Source organism: Salminus brasiliensis, chromosome 5 (genome assembly GCF_030463535.1).
Source record: "Salminus brasiliensis chromosome 5, fSalBra1.hap2, whole genome shotgun sequence".
In the NCBI taxonomy this organism is placed as follows: Eukaryota; Metazoa; Chordata; class Actinopteri; order Characiformes; family Bryconidae; genus Salminus; species Salminus brasiliensis.
In genome coordinates, this window is record NC_132882.1 from 1526876 (window position 1) to 1548664 (window position 21789).

Below are 21789 nucleotides of genomic sequence, written 5' to 3' on the forward strand. Positions count from 1 at the left end.
GGAGTTAGCGCGGTCCGGCTAACAGGCTCGTCCAACATCACTACTGAGGGGTTAGCGCAGTCCGGCTAACAGGCTCGTCCAACAACACTACTGAGGGGTTAGCGCGGTCCGGCTAACAGGCTCGTCCAACAACACTACTGAGGGGTTAGCGCGGTCCGGCTAACAGGCTCGTCCAACAACACTACTGAGGGGTTAGCGCGGTCCGGCTAACAGGCTCGTCCAACATCACTACTGAGGGGTTAGCGTGTCCCGGCTAACAGGCTCGTCCAACATCACTACTGAGGGGTTAGCGCAGTCCGGCTAACAAGCTCGTCCAACATCACTACTGAGGGGTTAGCGCAGTCCGGCTAACAGGCTCGTCCAACATCACTACTGAGGGGTTAGCGCGGTCCGGCTAACAGGCTCGTCCAACATCACTAAATCAAATCAAGTCAAATCTAATCTAATCTTATTTATACACAATATAACTTGCAGTGAAATGCTTTTATGACAGTCTGCCCACATCAAGCTATACAATAAAAATCTACATTTAAACTTAACTAAACCTTAACTTAAGCGTTTCCCCGAGGGCAACAGAGAGAACAGTCCATTGTTGGGATGACTGGGGTCCTTCACAATCTTCTTGGCCTTGGTCCAACACCGCTTCTTGTAGATGGACTGCAGGTCAGGAAACTCCATCCTAGTGATTCGCTCTGCTGAACGTCTCACTCGTCGTAGCGCTTGCCTGTCCTGCTTGGTGCTGTTCCCAAACCAGACTGTGATGTTCCCCGTGAGGATGCTCTCGATGGTGCAGGAGTAGAAGGATCGTAGTACCTTGGAGGGCAGTCTGAAGTCCCTCAGTCGTCTCAGGTGGTATAGGCGCTGACGAGCCTTCTTCGTTATGGTGTTGATGTGGCAACTCCATGACAGGTCCTGAGAGATGGTCACTCCAAGGTATTTGAAGCTTCCTACCCTATCCACCGCCGTTCCACTGATGTGGACGGGTTGGTAGCTCCTCTGCTGTTTCCTGCTAAAGTCCACAATCAGCTCCTTCGTTTTGCTGGCATTTAGCTGGAGATTATTATCCTGGCACCAGTTCTCCAGGGTTCTAATCTCTTCCAGGTAGGCCTTCTCGTTATTTCCTGAGATCAGGCCCACCACAACTGTGTCGTCAGCAAACTTAATGATGTTGGTGGAGCTGGAAGTGGCTTTGCAGTCTGAGGTGTACAGCGAGTACAGCAGAGGGCTAAGGACACAGCCCTGAGGGGCTCCGGTACTGAGGGTGAGGGTGGGTGAGACATGCTTGCCTACCCGAACAGCTTGTGGTCTGTTAGTCAGGAAGTTGGAGATCCAGTCACAGATGGATGGGTGGAGACCTAGATCTTCCAGCTTTGTGGTGAGTCTTGAGGGAATAATAGTGTTAAATGCTGAACTGTAGTCCACAAACAGCATTTTAACATAATTACCCCTCCCAGCATCCAGATGTGTCATCGATGTGTGGAGAAGGTGAGCGATGGCATCATCTGTGGAGCGGTTTGGACGGTATGCAAACTGAAACGGGTCCAGGGTGTCGGGCAGCGTGGATGTGATGAAGTCTCTCACCAGCTTCTCGAAGCACTTCATCTCGACTGATGTGAGGGCGACTGGGCGGTAGTCGTTGAGGCAGGCTGGCTGTGGTTTCTTCGGGACAGGAACGATGATGGACTGTTTGAAGCACGATGGAACAATCCCCTGCGTCAGTGAGAGATTGAAGATGTCCGTGAATACCGGGGCTAGCTGATCTGCACAGGCTTTTAGGACTCGACCACAGATGCCATCGGGTCCCGCAGCCTTCCTGGTATTCACTCTTCTGAACACCCGCCGTACATCTCTCTCTGTGATGGTGAAGGCTCTTTGTTCTCTGACGTGCTCCTCTATGTCAGCTGTGCCGGTGTCACTGTAGTTAACGTTGCCGGCTGCAGCATCAAAGCGAGCATAAAAGGTGTTTAGCTCGTTCGCCAGAGATAAGTCTGCACTTCCCAGTCCACAGGGTGGGCTCCTATAGTCCGTTATTGTTCTCAGTCCCTGCCACAGGCTCCTAGAGTCGTTTTGCTGGAACTGGGACTCTAGTTTCCTCCCGTAGCGCTGCTTCGCCTCCTTTACCGCCTTCCTTACTCCATATGACGCAGACTTGTATTCCTGCATATCTCCGCTGATCAGTCCCGTGTTGTAGGCAGCAGTGCGGGCATTCAGAGCCTCCCGGATGCTTTTATCCACCCAGGGCTTCTGATTGGGAAATGTTTTGATTGTAGATTTCTGGACGGTGTCGTCCGCTACTTTCCCGATAAAACCCACGACCGCTTCCGTAAACATGTTGACGTCATCGGAGCTGCGCCGGAACATGTCCCAGTCCGCGTCATCAAGAGCGTCCTGCAGCGTGGCCACTGATTGGTCCGTCCAGCGCTCGACCTCTCTCACCACCGGAAGCTCTTGCTTCAGCCTTTGTTTATATTTTGGTAGGAGAAAGATGGCGGCGTGGTCTGACTTTCCAAACGGTGGTACTGACTGCGCTTTGTAGCTGTCTTTGTGTGTGGTGTAGCAGTGATCTAAAGTCCGGTGGCCCCGGGTGGGGCAGGTGATGTGTTGGTGAAAGTTCGCTGCCACACTTTTGAGGTTGGCGTTGTTAAAATCCCCAACAACAGTGAGTGCAGCGTCCTTATGGTGGGTTTGGATCTGTGTGAGTGTGTCGTGAAGCTCACACAGCGCTGTGTCCTTCTGCACATCGGGTGGAATGTACACTGTACAGACGATGACCGAGGTGAACTCCCGAGGAAGATAGAAGGGACGAAACTTTAGGGCGAGCAGCTCCAGGTTTGGTGTGCAGGAGCGTACGAGGGTCACAACATTAGCACTGTCGCACCACTTGTTGTTCACCATGATACATACTCCACCACCTCTTGACTTCCCCGACTCCACAGTTCTGTCCATGCGATGTACCAAGAAGAACTCGGCCGGCTGGCTGGCGTGGTCCGGTATCGCTGGGTTCAGCCATGTCTCGGTGAAACAGAGGAGGTTGCAGTCCCGAATGTCTCTCTGGAACTTGATTCTGGCCCGGAGGTCGTCGAGTTTGTTGTCTAGAGACTGGACGTTGGCTAGGAGAATACTAGGCAGAGGTGCCCTGTGTGCCCTGGCTCTCAGTCTGTCTCTGACGCCGGCTCGCTTTCCTCGGTGTCGCTTCTTGTGGAGTTCGGCGTCCCGTCCTTTGTCCTCCTTCAGGATTTCTCTCGGCCAGCTTGGATCCGGAGTTAGCAGCGATTTAAGGTGAGTGAATTGTAAATTAACAGAAAGAAGAGTCTCTCGGTCGTATACAATACGAGCCATGATGAAAAGGGTTGAATAAAATAGCTAAAAACACTAAATTTAACTAAGAAAAAGCTAGATGTGGTCAGAGCAGTCGTTATGGCGGCCGTCGTCAGCGGCGCCATCTTGAATCTGAGGGGTTAGCGCAGTCCGGCTAACAGGCTCGTCCAACATCACTACTGAGGGGTTAGCGCGGCCCGGCTAACAGGCTCGTCCAACATCACTACTGAGGGGTTAGCGCGGTCCGGCTAACAGGCTCGTCCAACATCACTACTGAGGGGTTAGCGCGGCCCGGCTAACAGGCTCGTCCAACATCACTACTGAGGGGTTAGCGCGGTCCGGCTAACAGGCTCGTCCAACATCACCACTGAGGGGTTAGCGCGGTCCGGCTAACAGGCTCGTCCAACATCACCACTGAGGGGTTAGCGCGGTCCGGCTAACAGGCTCGTCCAACAACACTACTGAGGGGTTAGCGCGGTCCGGCTAACAGCCGCACCATCGAGAGCATCCTCACGGGGAACATCACAGTCTGGTTTGGGAACAGCACCAAGCAGGACAGGCAAGCGCTACGACGAGTGAGACGTTCAGCAGAGCGAATCACTAGGATGGAGTTTCCTGACCTGCAGTCCATCTACAAGAAGCGGTGTTGGACCAAGGCCAAGAAGATTGTGAAGGACCCCAGTCATCCCAACAATGGACTGTTCTCTCTGTTGCCCTCGGGGAAACGCTTAAGAACCCTGAAGGCTAACACAGAGAGAATGAGGAGGAGCTTCTTTCCACAAGCCATCCGTGCCCTGAATGGGGACAGGGACTAGGACACTAAATCAAAGTATCTACATACACAAACTGGACCCTCACTCACTACAATACACAACCATGGCTCACGGAAAACACACTACGGACAATAATGAAAATATTTCTTTTAACTCACACATACACTCACATACAGATAAATATGTACATATATATATATACACACACACACACACACACACACAGACACGCACTATTTCATCTCTGTATATATATTTGTATATTTGTATTTTGTATTTTTTTGCTTATATTTCTATATTTTCATATTTTTATATTTTATTTTTTAACTTAAATTTAACTTAAATGTAACTTATTCTATTTTTATTTTCTTTTTTATTTTCTTTTTCTTTTGCACTTTTGCACTTTACTTCATGAAGTTAAGGTTTAGTTAAGTTTAAATGTAGATCTTTATTGTATAGCTTTGATGTGGGCAGACTGTCATAAAAGCATTTCACTGCAGGTTATACTGTGTATGAATAAGATTAGATTAGATTAGAGTGTACAGGGTGTAGTAGCTAGTGCACTAGTGTAGTGTGGATGCGCGGATTGGAGCGCGGCCCCTCTGTGTGCTCGTGCTTCCGTGCTGGGGGTGTTTGAGGTGAGGAGTGAGATTAAAGCAGTGTTCAGATCAGCGCGCGGAGCCGACACACACAGCGCGAGAGCACAGACAGATTAAAGTGGAACCCGCCGAACCCGCGCGCAGACATGGACTGGGACAGAACCGAGCGCGCGGCGAGATGAGGACCTGTTTGAGCGCGCGGCTCGCGAGGACGTGTAGGAGGAAGTTAGCCGTTTTGGATCGCGGCTGGAAAAGTTAGCCGGCGCGCGCGCGCGTGTGTCTTTCTCCAGGAGGAGGAAGAGGAGGAGGAGGAGGAGAGGAAGAGGAGGAGAGCCGTCCGTGGAGCAAGTGAGACAACGGAGTCCTCATCCGGGTAAGTTCAGCAGCTTTACCGCCATAAAGAACAGAGGAGCGCGCGGGCTGTCGGTCATATCAGTCCACCACACCACCTCTCTGTGTGTGTGTGTGTGTGTGTGTGAGTGTGTGTGTGTGAGTGTGAGGAGGAGGAGGAGGAGGAGGAGGGGCAGCAGTATCGCGATATCAGAACCGGAAATCAACCCTTTTCTTTATTTACACACCGAACTTACACTCTCACTGTGTGTGTGTTACAGTCTGAGAGTGTGTTACAGTATGAGAGTGTGTGTGTTACAGTATGAGAGTGTGTGTGTTACAGCCTGAGTGTGTGTGTGTGTGTTACAGCCTGAGTGTGTGTGTGTGTGTTACAGCCTGAGTGTGTGTGTGTTACAGTCTGAGTGTGTGTGTGTGTGTGTTACAGCCTGAGTGTGTGTGTGTTACAGCCTGAGTGTGTGTGTGTTACAGCCTGAGTGTGTGTGTGTGTTACAGCCTGAGTGTGTGTGTGTGTTAGTCTGAGAGTGTGTTACAGTCTGAGAGTCTGAGTGTGTGTGTTACAGTCTGAGTGTGTGTTACAGTCTGAGAGTCTGAGTGTGTGTGTTACAGTCTGAGTGTGTGTTACAGTCTGAGTGTGTGTGTTACAGTCTGAGAGTCTGAGTGTGTGTGTGTGTTACAGTCTGAGTGTGTGTGTTAGTCTGATTGCGTGTTACAGTCTGAGAGAGTGTGTGTTACAGTCTGAGAGTGTGTGTTAGTCTGAGAGTGTGTGTTACAGTCTGAGAGTGTGTGTTAGTTACAGTCTGAGTGTGTGTGTGTGTTACAGTCTGAGTGTGTGTGTTACAGTCTGAGAGTGTGTGTGTGTTACACTCTAACTGTGTGTGTGTTACAGCCTGATTGTGTGTGTGTTACAGGCTGAGTGTGTGTGTGTGTGTGTGTTACACTCTCACTGTGTGTGTTACAGTCTGAGTGTGTGTGTGTGTGTTACAGTGAGTGTGTGTGTTACAGTCTGAGTGTGTGTGTGTGTGTTACACTCTCACTGTGTGTGTGTTACAGTCTGAGTGTGTGTGTGTTACAGTGAGTGTGTGTGTGTGTGTGTGTGTGTTACAGTCTGAGTGTGTGTGTTAGTCTGAGTGTGTGTGTGTGTGTTACAGTCTGAGTGTGTGTGTGTTACACTCTCACTGTGTGTGTTACAGCCTGATTGTGTGTGTTACACTCTCACTGTGTGTGTGTTACAGTCTGAGTGTGTGTGTGTTACAGTGAGTGTGTGTGTGTGTGTGTGTTACAGTCTGAGTGTGTGTGTTAGTCTGAGTGTGTGTGTGTGTTACAGTCTGAGTGTGTGTGTGTGTGTTACACTCTCACTGTGTGTGTTACAGCCTGATTGTGTGTGTGTGTTACAGGCTGAGTGTGTGTGTGTTACACTCTCACTGTGTGTGTGTTACAGTCTGAGAGTGTGTGTTACAGTCTGAGAGTGTGTGTTACAGTCTGATTGAGTGTGTGTGTGTGTGTTACAGTCTGAGAGTGTGTGTTACAGTCTGATTGAGTGTGTGTGTGTGTGTTACAGTCTGAGAGTCTGAGTGTGTGTGTTACAGTCTGAGAGTGTGTTACAGTCTGAGAGTCTGAGTGTGTGTGTTACAGTCTGAGTGTGTGTTACAGTCTGAGAGTGTGTTACAGTCTGAGAGTCTGAGTGTGTGTGTTACAGTCTGAGTGTGTGTTACAGTCTGAGAGTCTGAGTGTGTGTGTTACAGTCTGAGTGTGTGTTACAGTCTGAGTGTGTGTGTTACAGTCTGAGAGTCTGAGTGTGTGTGTGTGTTACAGTCTGAGTGTGTGTGTTACAGTCTGATTGCGTGTTACAGTCTGAGAGAGTGTGTGTTACAGTCTGAGAGTGTGTTAGTTACAGTCTGAGTGTGTGTGTGTTACAGTCTGAGTGTGTGTGTTACAGTCTGAGAGTGTGTGTGTGTTACAGTCTGAGAGTGTGTGTGTTACAGTGAGTGTGTGTGTGTTACAGTGTGTGTGTGTGTGTGTGTTACAGTCTGAGTGTGTGTGTGTGTTACACTCTAACTGTGTGTGTGTTACAGCCTGATTGTGTGTGTGTGTTACAGGCTGAGTGTGTGTGTGTGTGTGTGTGTGTTACACTCTCACTGTGTGTGTTACACTCTCACTGTGTGTGTTACAGTCTGAGTGTGTGTGTGTGTGTTACAGTGAGTGTGTGTGTGTTACAGTGAGTGTGTGTGTTACAGTCTGAGTGTGTGTGTGTGTGTTACACTCTCACTGTGTGTGTGTTACAGCCTAATTGTGTGTTACACTCTCACTGTGTGTGTTACAGTCTGAGTGTGTGTGTGTTACAGTGAGTGTGTGTGTGTGTGTGTGTGTGTTACAGTCTGAGTGTGTGTGTTAGTCTGAGTGTGTGTGTGTGTGTTACAGTCTGAGTGTGTGTGTGTTACACTCTCACTGTGTGTGTTACAGCCTGATTGTGTGTTACACTCTCACTGTGTGTGTGTTACAGTCTGAGTGTGTGTGTGTTACAGTGAGTGTGTGTGTGTGTGTGTGTGTTACAGTCTGAGTGTGTGTGTTAGTCTGAGTGTGTGTGTGTGTTACAGTCTGAGTGTGTGTGTGTGTGTTACACTCTCACTGTGTGTGTTACAGCCTGATTGTGTGTGTGTGTTACAGGCTGAGTGTGTGTGTGTTACACTCTCACTGTGTGTGTGTTACAGTCTGAGAGTGTGTGTTACAGTCTGAGAGTGTGTGTGTTACAGTCTGAGAGTGTGTGTTACAGTCTGATTGTGTGTGTGTTACAGTCTGATTGTGTGTTAGTCTGAGAGTGTGTGTGTGTGTGTGTGTTACAGTCTGAGAGTGTGTGTGTTACAGTCTGACGGTCTGAGTGTGTGTGTTACAGTCTGACGGTCTGAGTGTGTGTGTTACAGTCTGAGAGTGTGTGTGTGTGTTAGTCTGAGAGTGTGTGTGTGTGTTACAGTCTGAGAGTGTGTGTGTGTGTGTGTGTTACAGTCTGAGAGTGTGTGTTAGTCTGAGTGTGTGTGTTACAGTCTGACGGTCTGAGTGTGTGTATTACGGTCTGAATGTGTGTGTTAGTCTGACGGTCTGTGTGTGTGTGTTACTACAGTCTGAGTGTGTGTGTTAGTCTGACGGTCTGAGTGTGTGTGTGTTACTACAGTCTAATTGTGTGTGTTAGTCTGACGATCTGAATGTGTGTTACTACAGTCTGACGGTCTGAGTGTGTGTGTTAGTCTGACGGTCTGAGTGTGTGTTAGTCTGACGGTCTGAGTGTGTGTTTGTGTGTGTTACAGTCTGATTGTGTGTGTGTTAGTCTGACGGTCTGAGTGTGTGTTACTACAGTCTAATTGTGTGTGTTACAGTCTGACGGTCTGAGTGTGTGTGTTACTACAGTCTGATTGTGTGTGTGTTAGTCTGACGGTCTGAGTGTGTGTGTTAGTCTGACGGTCTGAGTGTGTGTGTGTGTGTTAGTCTGACGGTCTGAGTGTGTGTGTGTGTTAGTCTGACGGTCTGAGTGTGTGTGTGTGTTAGTCTGACGGTCTGAGTGTGTGTGTGTTAGTCTGACGGTCTGAGTGTGTGTGTGTGTTAGTCTGACGGTCTGAGTGTGTGTGTTACGGTCTGAGTGTGTGTGTGTGTTAGTCTGACGGTCTGAGTGTGTGTGTTACGGTCTGAGTGTGTGTGTGTGTTAGTCTGACGGTCTGAGTGTGTGTGTTACGGTCTGAGTGTGTGTGTGTGTTAGTCTGACGGTCTGAGTGTGTGTGTTAGTCTGACGGTCTGAGTGTGTGTGTTACGGTCTGAGTGTGTGTGTGTGTGTTAGTCTGACGGTCTGAGTGTGTGTGTTACGGTCTGAGTGTGTGTGTGTGTTAGTCTGACGGTCTGAGTGTGTGTGTTACGGTCTGAGTGTGTGTGTGTGTGTTAATCTGACGGTCTGAGTGTGTGTGTGTGTTAGTCTGACGGTCTGAGTGTGTGTGTGTTACGGTCTGAGTGTGTGTGTGTGTTAGTCTGACGGTCTGAGTGTGTGTGTTACGGTCTGAGTTCATTAACTGAGGTCTGTGTATGAGGGTAGGTGGAGACATTCCCACCCAATCCTACTGATCCGATCTGAGTACTGTAATGCTGATCTGTGTAGTATCTCAACTATGTACACACACACACAGTCTGAGTGTTTGTGTTAGTCTGAGTGTGTGTGTGTGTTACAGTCTGAGTGTGTGTGTGTGTGTTACACTCTCACTGTGTGTGTTACAGCCTGATTGTGTGTGTGTGTTACAGGCTGAGTGTGTGTGTGTTACACTCTCACTGTGTGTGTGTTACAGTCTGAGAGTGTGTGTGTTACAGTCTGAGAGTGTGTGTGTTACAGTCTGAGAGTGTGTGTTACAGTCTGATTGTGTGTGTGTTACAGTCTGATTGTGTGTGTGTTACAGTCTGATTGTGTGTTAGTCTGAGAGTGTGTGTGTGTGTGTGTTACAGTCTGAGAGTGTGTGTGTTACAGTCTGACGGTCTGAGTGTGTGTGTTACAGTCTGACGGTCTGAGTGTGTGTGTTACAGTCTGAGAGTGTGTGTGTGTGTTAGTCTGAGAGTGTGTGTGTGTGTGTTAGTCTGAGAGTGTGTGTGTGTGTGTGTGTTACAGTCTGAGAGTGTGTGTTAGTCTGAGTGTGTGTGTTACAGTCTGACGGTCTGAGTGTGTGTATTACGGTCTGAATGTGTGTGTTAGTCTGACGGTCTGTGTGTGTGTGTTACTACAGTCTGAGTGTGTGTGTTAGTCTGACGGTCTGAGTGTGTGTGTGTTACTACAGTCTAATTGTGTGTGTTAGTCTGACGATCTGAATGTGTGTTACTACAGTCTGACGGTCTGAGTGTGTGTGTTAGTCTGACGGTCTGAGTGTGTGTTAGTCTGACGGTCTGAGTGTGTGTTTGTGTGTGTTACAGTCTGATTGTGTGTGTGTTAGTCTGACGGTCTGAGTGTGTGTTACTACAGTCTAATTGTGTGTGTTACAGTCTGACGGTCTGAGTGTGTGTGTTACTACAGTCTGATTGTGTGTGTGTTAGTCTGACGGTCTGAGTGTGTGTGTTAGTCTGACGGTCTGAGTGTGTGTGTGTGTTAGTCTGACGGTCTGAGTGTGTGTGTGTGTTAGTCTGACGGTCTGAGTGTGTGTGTGTTAGTCTGACGGTCTGAGTGTGTGTGTGTGTTAGTCTGACGGTCTGAGTGTGTGTGTTACGGTCTGAGTGTGTGTGTGTGTTAGTCTGACGGTCTGAGTGTGTGTGTTACGGTCTGAGTGTGTGTGTGTGTTAGTCTGACGGTCTGAGTGTGTGTGTTACGGTCTGAGTGTGTGTGTGTGTTAGTCTGACGGTCTGAGTGTGTGTGTTACGGTCTGAGTGTGTGTGTGTGTTACGGTCTGAGTGTGTGTGTTAGTCTGACGGTCTGAGTGTGTGTGTTACGGTCTGAGTGTGTGTGTGTGTTAGTCTGACGGTCTGAGTGTGTGTGTGTTACGGTCTGAGTGTGTGTGTGTGTTAGTCTGACGGTCTGAGTGTGTGTGTTACGGTCTGAGTTCATTAACTGAGGTCTGTGTATGAGGGTAGGTGGAGACATTCCCACCCAATCCTACTGATCCGATCTGAGTACTGTAATGCTGATCTGTGTAGTATCTCAACTATGTACACACACACACACACACACACACACACACACACACACACTTCTGTTGATCTGCATTTCTCTCTCTGGCTAGTGTTCATAGCAGATGTTGCTGAGTAACAGGTGATACTGGATAATAGCGTGTGTGTGTGTGTGTGTGTGTGTGTGTGTGTGTGTGTGTGTGTGGTGGGGGCACAGTCGTCACATGCTGCTGTCAGTCATTATGCATATGAGAAGAGTTTTAGTGGCATGCAAAAGTTTGGTCACCCCTGGTCAGTCTGGTAGAGCGGAAAATGAGGGCTTTAATGAAGGAAAAGGACCTGAAGCAAAAGTTTGGGTACCCTGTGTGGTCAATACTTCACTGTTCCTGCAGAAGGTCCACAGATATTCACTGATCTATATCCTTCTGATTCTGAATGCTTTCTGGTGAGGAGGCAGGAGAAGGTTTCGTCTGAGGACTCCTCCATGAAGATGAGATCAGTCTCAGTAGAACAGAGCTCCACCCCTCCAGAGTCTGACCAACCTTCCTGAAGCTCTTCTTCAGTCAGACAGGGGTTCTGATGGAGCTTCTATCAGTCCTGCCAGCAGCTCTCTCTGAAGGTTCTCTTGGTCTTCCAGACCTCAGCTTGTCCTCCAGCGTTCCTGTTAACGGTCATTTCTTCCCTCCATGAGGAACTGAGGAACCGGCTCCTGAGAACACTCTGCTGTCTCCTCTAGTCTCCTCCTGCTCTGTGGAGCAGCAGTTAGGGTGATGTTCAGAGAGCTCAGCAGCTGCTCAGAGGAGCTCACGGCTGCTGAGTGTTGGGACGAGGTTCGAGGAGTCAGCTGATCTTCCCTAACGATGACTGTGAGCCAGAGATAGCTCCAGCAAGCTAATTAGCGTCTGAAACCATGTACCTGAGAGCTCGGCCCTCTCTCTCTCACTCTCTCTCTCTCTCTCTCTCTCTCTCTCTCTCTCTCTCTCTCTCTGTCTCTCTCTCTCTCTCTCTCTCCCTCTCTCTCTCTGTCTCTCTCTCTCACTCTCTCAGTGTCACCTGTTAATTAGCAGCACCTGCTACAGATATGAGTCAGAAAAAAGAGATGAAGACTGAGCCCCTATAGAACACACAACAGCTGGCCTTTACACAGCAGGTGTGTGTGTGTGTGTGTGTGTGTATGTGTGTGTGTGTGTGTGTGTTCTAGTCAGACTGGTCAGTATGGTTCACTTTCCTCGAAGCATTACTGGATAGTGTGTGTGTGTGGTGGGGGGGGGCAGTAGTCACATGCTGCCGTCTCGCATTATACTTATGAGAGAGTTTTAGTGCCATATGATCCACACGCTCATTCTGACAGACTGTAATACACTACAGGAAGCGTAGGGGGCGCTCTATAATGCTCTATAATGATCATATGATCCACACGCTCATTCTGACAGACTGTAATACACTACAGGAAGCGTAGGGGGCGCTCTATAATACTCTATAATGTTCATATGATCCACACGCTCATTCTGACAGACTGTAATACACTACAGGAAGAGTAGGGGGCGCTCTATAATGCTCTATAATGATCATATGATCCACACGCTCATTCTGACAGACTGTAATACACTACAGGAAGTGTAGGGGGCGCTCTATAATGCTCTATAATGTTCATATGATCCACACGCTCATTCTGACAGACTGTAATACACTACAGGAAGCGTAGGGGGCGCTCTATAATGCTCTATTATGATCATATGATCCACACGCTCATTCTGACAGACTGTAATACACTACAGGAAGCGTAGGGGGCGCTCTATAATGCTCTATAATGTTCATATGATCCACACGCTCATTCTGACAGACTGTAATACACTACAGGAAGCGTAGGGGGCGCTCTATAATGCTCTATAATGTTCATATGATCCACACGCTCATTCTGACAGACTGTAATACACTACAGGAAGCGTAGGGGGCGCTCTATAATGCTCTATAATGATCATATGATCCACACGCTCACTCTGACAGACTGTAATACACTACAGGAAGCGTAGGGGGCGCTCTATAATGCTCTATAATGATCATATGATCCACACGCTCACTCTGACAGACTGTAATACACTACAGGAAGCATAGGGGGCGCTCTATAATGCTCTATAATGATCATATGATTCACACGCTCACTCTGACAGACTGTAATACACTACAGGAAGCATAGGGGGCGCTCTATAATGCTCTATAATGATCATATGATCCACACGCTCATTCTGACAGACTGTAATACACTACAGGAAGCGTAGGGGGCGCTCTATAATGCTCTATAATGTTCATATGATCCACACGCTCATTCTGACAGACTGTAATACACTACAGGAAGCGTAGGGGGCGCTCTATAATGCTCTATAATGTTCATATGATCCACACGCTCATTCTGACAGACTGTAATACACTACAGGAAGCGTAGGGGGCGCTCTATAATGCTCTATAATGATCATATGATCCACACGCTCATTCTGACAGACTGTAATACACTACAGGAAGCGTAGGGGGCGCTCTATAATGCTCTATAATGATCATATGATCCACACGCTCATTCTGACAGACTGTAATACACTACAGGAAGCGTAGGGGGCGCTCTATAATGCTCTATAATGATCATATGATCCACACGCTCATTCTGACAGACTGTAATACACTACAGGAAGCGTAGGGGGCGCTCTATAATGCTCTATAATGTTCATATGATCCACACGCTCATTCTGACAGACTGTAATACAGTACAGGAAGTGTAGGGGGCGCTCTATAATGCTCTATAATGATCATATGATCCACACGCTCATTCTGACAGACTGTAATACACTACAGGAAGCGTAGGGGGCGCTCTATAATGCTCTGGTGTTATATGATGGTGTATTATAAAAATATATGATACACATTGGACATTATTATTATTTATAGATGCTTTTATAACCCATATGGGGCATTACATGTTGCATATAGATAATTACATATATTAAATATGGGATATATTGTTACATATAGAGGTCCAGTCCTGACTCTGCATAAAAACAAACCTGTGTGTGTGTGGACGCTCCTCTGGTCACACAGCCTCTTTAAAGCAGCAGCAGCGGTTCACTTGAGCTGTGTGTGTGTGTGTGTGTGTGTGTGTGTGTGTGTCAGTGTCAGAGGTTTCTTGAACAGAGCCCTGTTCTCCGCTGGCTGCGAGCTCGAGTTGGTGCGCATGCGTGCTGCTGACTCGCAGTAATCCTCGCGAAAGCAGAGCAGCATCTGATCCGAGAGCGCGCGCGCGCGAGAGAGAGAGGGAGGCAGGGAGAGAGACCTTATAGAGAACAAGGGGTGAAACCCTCTCTCTCTCCCCCTCACACACACACACACGCACACACTCGTGCGCGAGACCCGAATGCAGGACTCGTTTCTGGCTGAGGCTCGCGACGGAGGATCAGCGGCATCTCCGCCTGCCGGAGTCTCGGGGGATACAACTGCTCTTGCGCGCGCCGGGGGGAGGGCTCCCGTTAACCTGACCCTGCGAGCGGCTCGAGCGCAGCGCGAGAGCGGAGCTGCACGAGACTGTTTTGTTTTTTGTTTTTTTCCAAGAGGAGCGCGCGGGGGCTTCTTCTTCTCCCTGCAGTGCTAACGGAGGCTAATGCTAAACACACACACACTCGCGCGCGCGCACAGTGGCTAATCCCCACAGCAGCTGCAGCACCGAGACGAGGCTCGCGCAGACCGGCGCCTCGAACGCTGCGCGAGAGAGAGACGGAGGGTGAGGGGGGCAGCGCGTGCGAGGAGATCCGAGGCTAGTTCAGAGCGCGAAAGTGGGCCAGAGAGGAAGCGTCATCTGCTGCACGGAATTCTGGGAGAACGTCCCTTCTGAGGAGAGGAAGTGGACTGGAGTGGACAGAGGAGTGACCATCTCTCTCACACACACACACACACACACACACACTAGTGCAGGGATCATCTCACACCACACAACATCCTTACGGGAGTGACCGTCTCACATACGCACTCTAGGAGTGTGACCCTGACACACTTGCACACTCTTTCGAGGAGTGAGCGCACATACACACCATAAGAGTGACCATCTCACATACACAGGGTCGCCTCACACACTCTTTACAGGAGTGACAGTCTAACGTGTGTACCCTAGGAGAGTGACGGTCTCACACTTGTACACTCTTAAGAAGAGTGAACACACTTTTGTGGCGTGTCCAACTCACAGATACGCACTCTTCAGAGAAGTGACCGTCTCACACACTTTAGCAAGTTGGCTGTCTTGCACTCTTTATAGTGAACATTTCACACAGGCACTCTCTAGCGGAGTGAGCGCTCACATAGGCACTCTCTAGCGGAGTGAGCGCTCACATAGGCACTCTCTAGCGGAGTGAGCGCTCACATAGGCACTCTCTAGCGGAGTGAGCGCTCACATAGGCACTCTCTAGCGGAGTGAGCGCTCACATAGGCACACTCTAGAGGAGTGAGCGCTCACATAGGCACTCTCTAGCGGAGTGAGCGCTCACATAGGCACTCTCTAGCGGAGTGAGCGCTCACATAGGCACTCTCTAGAGGAGTGATAATCTCTTGTCTCACACATGTACACCTTTTTGTAGAGTGACCGTCCCTTAGATACACACACACACACACACACACACAGTCTCGCTCTGTAGTACAAAGAGTCACCACACACACACACACTCTTTTCTCTCTCACCCTGGAGTGGCCGCTTCACACACACTCTCTAGCAGAGCGGCTGTCTCTCACACACTCAGCGCTGTTGTTTGTGTCACTCCAGCTGTCTGAGGGGCTCAGTGGAAGCTATGCTGCAGACGCCGGCTCTGTAGCGCGAGTGTGTGTGTGAGAGTGTGTGAGAGTGTGTGAGAGTGTGTGTGAGTGTGTGTGAGTGTGTGTGAGAGTGTGAGCGATGTGTGTATGACATGGAGAACTCTAGAACTGGACTCTTTGAGGAGAGGTTTGAGAACACTTGACCATAGGTCGTGTGAGAGTGTGTGTGGTTTCCCGCGGTTACGGTCGTGGTGGCGATGGGCAGTTCGGCGTCGTCGTTGGCGACGGAGACTGAGTCGGAGCACGGCTTCAGCAGCGCTGCGTACACTCCGGCGCCCCCGGTGGGCTGGATGAGGAACAGCCACAGCAGCCCAGTGTGGGGGAGCACCTTCATCACCCGGCAACAACATCCCATAGCACACAGAGAGCGCAGGTAACAGTCACGCACTGCAGCTGTGCAGAACTGAGAACCCTACTGAGAACCGAACCATACTGTAGCGCTGAGTACCGACTGATACAATCTGATCTGAGTGACTTAATGCTGAGTACCGACTGATACAATCTGATCTAAGTGACTTAATGCTGAGTATCGACTGATACAATCTGATCTGAGTGACTTAATGCTGAGTATCGACTGATACAATCTGATCTAAGTGCTTTAATGCTGAGTATCGACTGATACAATCTGATCTAAGTGACTTAATGCTGAGTATCGACTGATACAATCCGATCTAAGTGACTTAATGCTGAGTATCGACTGATACAATCCGATCTAAGTGACTTAATGCTGAGTATCGACTGATACAATCTGATCTAAGTGACTTAATGCTGAGTATCGACTGATACAATCTGATCTAAGTGACTTAATGCTGAGTATCGACTGATACAATCTGATCTGAGTGACTTAATGCTGAGTATCGACTGATACAATCTGATCTAAGTACTTTAATGCTGAGTATCGACTGATACAATCCGATCTGAGTGCTTTAATGCTGAGTATCGACTGATACAATCTGATCTGAGTGACTTAATGCTGAGTATTGACTGATACAATCTGATCTGAGTGACTTAATGCTGAGTATTGACTGATACAATCTGATCTGAGTGACTTAATGCTGAGTATCGACTGATACAATCTGATCTGAGTGACTTAATGCTGAGTATCGACTGATACAATCTGATCTGAGTGACTTAATGCTGAGTATCGACTGATACAATCTGATCTGAGTGACTTAATGCTGAGTATCGACTGATACAATCTGATCTAAGTGACTTAATGCTGAGTATCGACTGATACAATCTGATCTGAGTGACTTAATGCTGAGTATCGACCGATACAATCTGATCTGAGTGACTTAATGCTGAGTATCGACCGATACAATCTGATCTGAGTGCTTTAATGCTGAGTATTGACCGATACAATCCGATCTGAGTGCTTTAATGCTGAGTATTGACCGATACAATCCGATCTGAGTGCTTTAATGCTGAGTATCGACTGATACAATCCGATCTGAGTGACTTAATGCTGAGTATCGACTGATACAATCCGATCTGAGTGACTTAATGCTGAGTATCGACTGATACAATCCGATCTGAGTGACTTAATGCTGAGTATCGACTGATACAATCCGATCTGAGTGCTCTAATGTTGAGTATCGACTGATACAATCTAATCTGAGTGCTCTAATGCTGAGTATCGACTGATACAATCTGATCTAAGTGCTCTAATGCTGAGTATCGACTGATACAATCTGATCTAAGTGACTTAATGCTGAGTATCGACTGATACAATCTGATCTAAGTGACTTAATGCTGAGTATCGACTGATACAATCTGATCTAAGTGCTCTAATGCTGAGTATCGACTGATACAATCTGATCTAAGTGCTCTAATGCTGAGTATCGACTGATACAATCTGATCTAAGTGCTCTAATGCAGACTCCAAAGGGTTCCGTTACCTTTAGAACGCTCCTCACTGCTGTGAGCTGGAGGGTCTGACGGCGCATTGCTAGAACACAGCAGTAAAAACAAAGGATCGGAACTGGATCAGGCCAATATCCATTAAAATACGCCTGGATCGGACTCCAGTGGATTTGATCGGGACATACCCACTTAGTCTGACTCTAAAGAGACGGAAATGGGACGTGACGTCAGAAAAGACGGAAGTGATAGTAAAGCCATGAAGGTACTTTAGCAAACTTCAGTAAAAATCAATCCCTGATCGATTCGGTCAGATCAGACACCGCTGTGTGCAGAGCTTATCTGTGGGATAGCGCTGGACTTCCTGGTGTGTGTGTGTGTGTGTGTGTGTGTGTGTGTGTGTGTGTGTTGGAGGAGGAGGGAGTGTGTGTTGCTGAGTCATGGGGTACGGTGGCCGGTATTGATCCTTTATATGGACAGACTGAGAGCCATTATTTATTCATCTACTGCACCACTACTGTGTGCACATGGCCTACTGAGCACAGCTGGAGTCCAGGTCCAGAAAGGAAAATCAGCACAGCCATGCATACATCCGGCTATCCATACATCCGGCTGTCCATACATCCGGCTGTCCATACATCCGGCTATCCATCCATCCGGCTATCCATACATCCGGCTATCCATACATCCATCCAGCCATACATACATACATCCGGCTATCCATACATACATACATACATACATACATCCATAAATACATATATATATATATATACATACATCCATAAATACATATATATATATATATATATATATATATATATATATATATATACATACATCCATAAATACATATATATATACATATATCCATAAATACATACATACATCCATAAATACATATATATATATATATATATATATATATATATATATATATATATATATACATACATCCATAAATACATACATCCATAAATACGTATATATATATATACATACATCCATAAATACGTATATATATATATACATACATCCATAAATACGTATATATATATATACATACATCCATAAATACGTGTATATATATACATACATCCATAAATACGTGTATATATATACATACATCCATAAATACATATATATATATATATATATATATATATATACATACATCCATAAATACATATATATATACATACATCCATAAATACGTATATATATATACATATATCCATAAATACATATATATACATACATCCATAAATACATATATATATACATACATCCGGCCAGAACAAAATCCTGGGGCGGATTTTAACCTCCTGGACCTGGATTAGGCATCTTTGGTGCTGAGTGTGTGTAGTGAGCAGAAGTGTCCCCTCAGCACAGCTGCAGAGTGCTCATCTCTTGAGACACGTTTATAGCCCTCAGGACGGAGCCTCGGGTTAATAAACCCATTTCCTGCACTTTACAGGAGCTCGATGCTCTCACTCAGGGCCAGATGAGGGTAGAGGGTTAATAATGTCTATATTTTCTGTTCTGTTGGTTTTAGGTGGCAGTTTTATCCTTTTTGATGATCAATTTTTCCTAGAAAGTCAAATTCATTCAGAGTGGAGCAATCATCATTTTTCACACAAAAACACACTTTTCCCTGCAGTTTTTAATTCAGAAGTAATTTTAGTTGATTTATTTTTTAGGACGTCTGAATTGTTTAATACGGACAGCTTTAAAGAGTCCCCTTCTCTTCGCACTGACGTGCACCAGTCATGCTCTCCTGGTCTCAGCAGGATTGTTTAAAAAATGGAGAAACACTTCTGGTGTTTATAAAGTGTTAGTAGTGATTTTAAATAAAATAAAAATACATAAAGAACAGTTATTGCTGCCAGCAGCTCACGTCCCTCAAACTGAGCTTTTTTCTGTCCTTTTTAGGAAATAGAAAATCATATTGTATGCGTTTTCGTGTGTGTGTGTGTGTGTGTGTGTGTGTGTGTGAGTGAGAAAGTCCCCATAATCTCCTGATCTGGACCTTCTGATAATCTGCTGTGATGTTTCTGTATCAGAGCCGCTGGGTGAGAGAGCCCGTCTCAGAACCTCAGAGCAATGGCAGCCCTGGGCATGGCCATGGCATGCTGGGCCATGCTGGGGCATGCTGGGGCATGCTGGGCCATGCTGGGCCATGCTGGGCCATGCTGGGCCATGCTGGGCCATGCTGGCCCGTAGTGCAGGCTCTGTAAACACAGCTCAGGCTGAAGTGAACTGGCCTGCGTTATGAAGCACTCTGGTGCTCTTCGGTTGGTCTTCTTCAGAAAGACTAAGCTGCAAGTGTTCAGTATTCAGGTGGCCTACTTGCAGGTGTGTGTGTGTGTGTGTGTGTGTGTGTGTGTGTGTGTGTGTGTGTGTATGTGTGTGGTGGAAGCAGTGCAGCTGGGCTTGAATTCACAACTTGTGAGGAATCGTAAGAGGAAGGAAAGTTCGTAGGAATGTTCTTAAACACTGTTCTCCAGAAGAGCTCGCTGCTCTTCATTCATTTGAAGATTTTCCTAAAGACCCTCTTCATTGGGCCTCACTCACCAACCGCACACAGATTCTGACGTCCCCACAGCTTCTGATGGCTGCTGAGTTCAGGAGGACCGTGGGATCATCATTAAGAGAGCGGAGCTGGGAACCGTTCTGCTCTTTACACACATCGTCAGTCTGATCTAGACCATCTGTTAGACCTTCACTCAACATCTCCGACCGTGAACACCACCACACACCTTTACTGCCCATTATTCCGTAGATCTGTGCTGAGCGGCGGGACAGTGGAGTCAGACTAACCATGAAAACATTCAGTAAACAAGGTCCAGGCGAGGCGCTGGCTGAAAGATCAGCCTCCACCTTTGAATTGAAGTCTGTAACCACTGAAACCAGTTGGAGCCAGTTAGTCAGGCTTACACTAGAACCTGATGAGCGGCATGCCTTCACCTGCAGCTTCCCGACAGCGCTGCACACCTGCAAACGCCAGTATCCTAGCATCACTGGGGCTAGTGTTGCTAACTATGCTATATATATGTCAAAATGTTTGTGGACACCCCTTCTAATGAATGCATTCAGCTACTGTAAGCTGCACCCATTGCTGACACAGATGTGCAAATGCACACACAGCTTGTCTAGTCTCTGTAGAGAAGAAGTACTGCCAATAGAATAGGACTCTCTGGAGCAGATCAACATCATGACCCTAGTGGCTCCATGCTGCCTAATAATGCCAGGCGTGGGCTAGAGGGGTATAAAGCCCCCCAGCATTGAGGAGCTGTGGAGCAGTGGAGGAGCTGTGTTCTCTGGAGTGATGGTGGAGGAGCTCCATCCAGTAATTTTGATTGGGATGAGTTGGAGAGTTGGGGATGATGGGGGGGGGGGGTGTTATCATCTATCCAACATCCTGACCTCACTAACGCTCTTGTCAGTGATTACAATCAAATGCTCACAGCAATGCTCCAGCTCCACAATCTAGTAGAAAGCTTGTTTTTGTCATGCAGGATTAGCAGCTAAGCTCATCAACCAGTTTAACCAGTTTGAGCTGGCCTGGTTGTTTTCCAGCAGGAAATGCACTAACCACAAGCTAATAAAGGCTAACGAGTAGCGCACACACACACACACACACACACACACACTCTCACACACTCTCACACACTTCCTGTTCCTGATTCTGAGGTAAAGAGGAGGTGGTGTTTTGAGGGCTGAGGCTGTAGGTGTAAGCAGGACAGTCCCTCCCTGTTCCGGAGACTTCCTGAGAGCTCCACACTTTCACTTTCAGTTTGAGGTTTGGTGAAAAGCCCAGGAGGACGCTCCGACGCTCTGAAGGTACGGTGCTGCCGGTTCTGCGCTGGAGCTGGAGCGCCCCCTCATGGTCAGCTGTACACGTGCATTTCTGGACAGTGTGAGAGCTGCAGAAGCTTGATCTGAAGGTGGAGCAGCATGTGGGCGGAGGTGGTAGAGTAACACTACAGGATTCTACACTAATATGACTCTATGGGTTCTGCAGCGTTACACAGCAGCAGTTCTGGAGAGAGGTTCTCCACCTGCAGCTCCACCACCAAACCTCCATAGTGCAGTAGCAGCAGCAGCAGCGCTCTGGCCCGGAGTGTCCCTGAGGCGCTCCGAACGAGCCACATTTTGGTTGTCGCCGGTTTTTGTACACTACTGCTTGGGGTAGGTGTAAAATTGAGTGGCCGCTCGCTCCCACGTACAGACTAGTCCTAGACTCCCAGCTAAGCCCGCTGAGGGAGTGTTGGGAAAGTACCTGAAGGTGAGGAGATGTGATGCTGGATCTGTGTTCTCTGAAGTAAGTGTGTGTGTGTGTGTGTGTGTGTGTGAGCGGAGTGTGTGACTGCAGGGTGTGAAGGACAGCAAGCGAAACCATGACCTACATTATTGGAGTGTGTGTC

General features: G+C 47.7%; 1 protein-coding gene across 3 annotated transcripts in view; it reads left to right on the forward strand.

Annotated features, from left to right (window-relative positions):
• The first annotated feature begins 4725 nt into the window (after positions 1-4725).
• The window catches only part of capn15 (calpain 15), a 32455-nt gene continuing 15391 nt past the window's right edge, over positions 4726-21789 (forward strand). The window contains exon 1 of one of the 3 annotated variants that reach the window (XM_072679205.1): positions 4726-5063. Coding sequence is in view for 1 of the 3 variants with exons in the window: in XM_072679204.1 (XP_072535305.1) it covers positions 15700-15875 (176 nt within the window). In the remaining 2 variants the exon portion in view is untranslated. Of the gene's footprint in view, positions 5064-15573; positions 15876-21118; positions 21252-21789 lie in introns of those variants that run through there. The other 2 variants (XM_072679204.1, XM_072679206.1) reach the window with 2 other exon arrangements.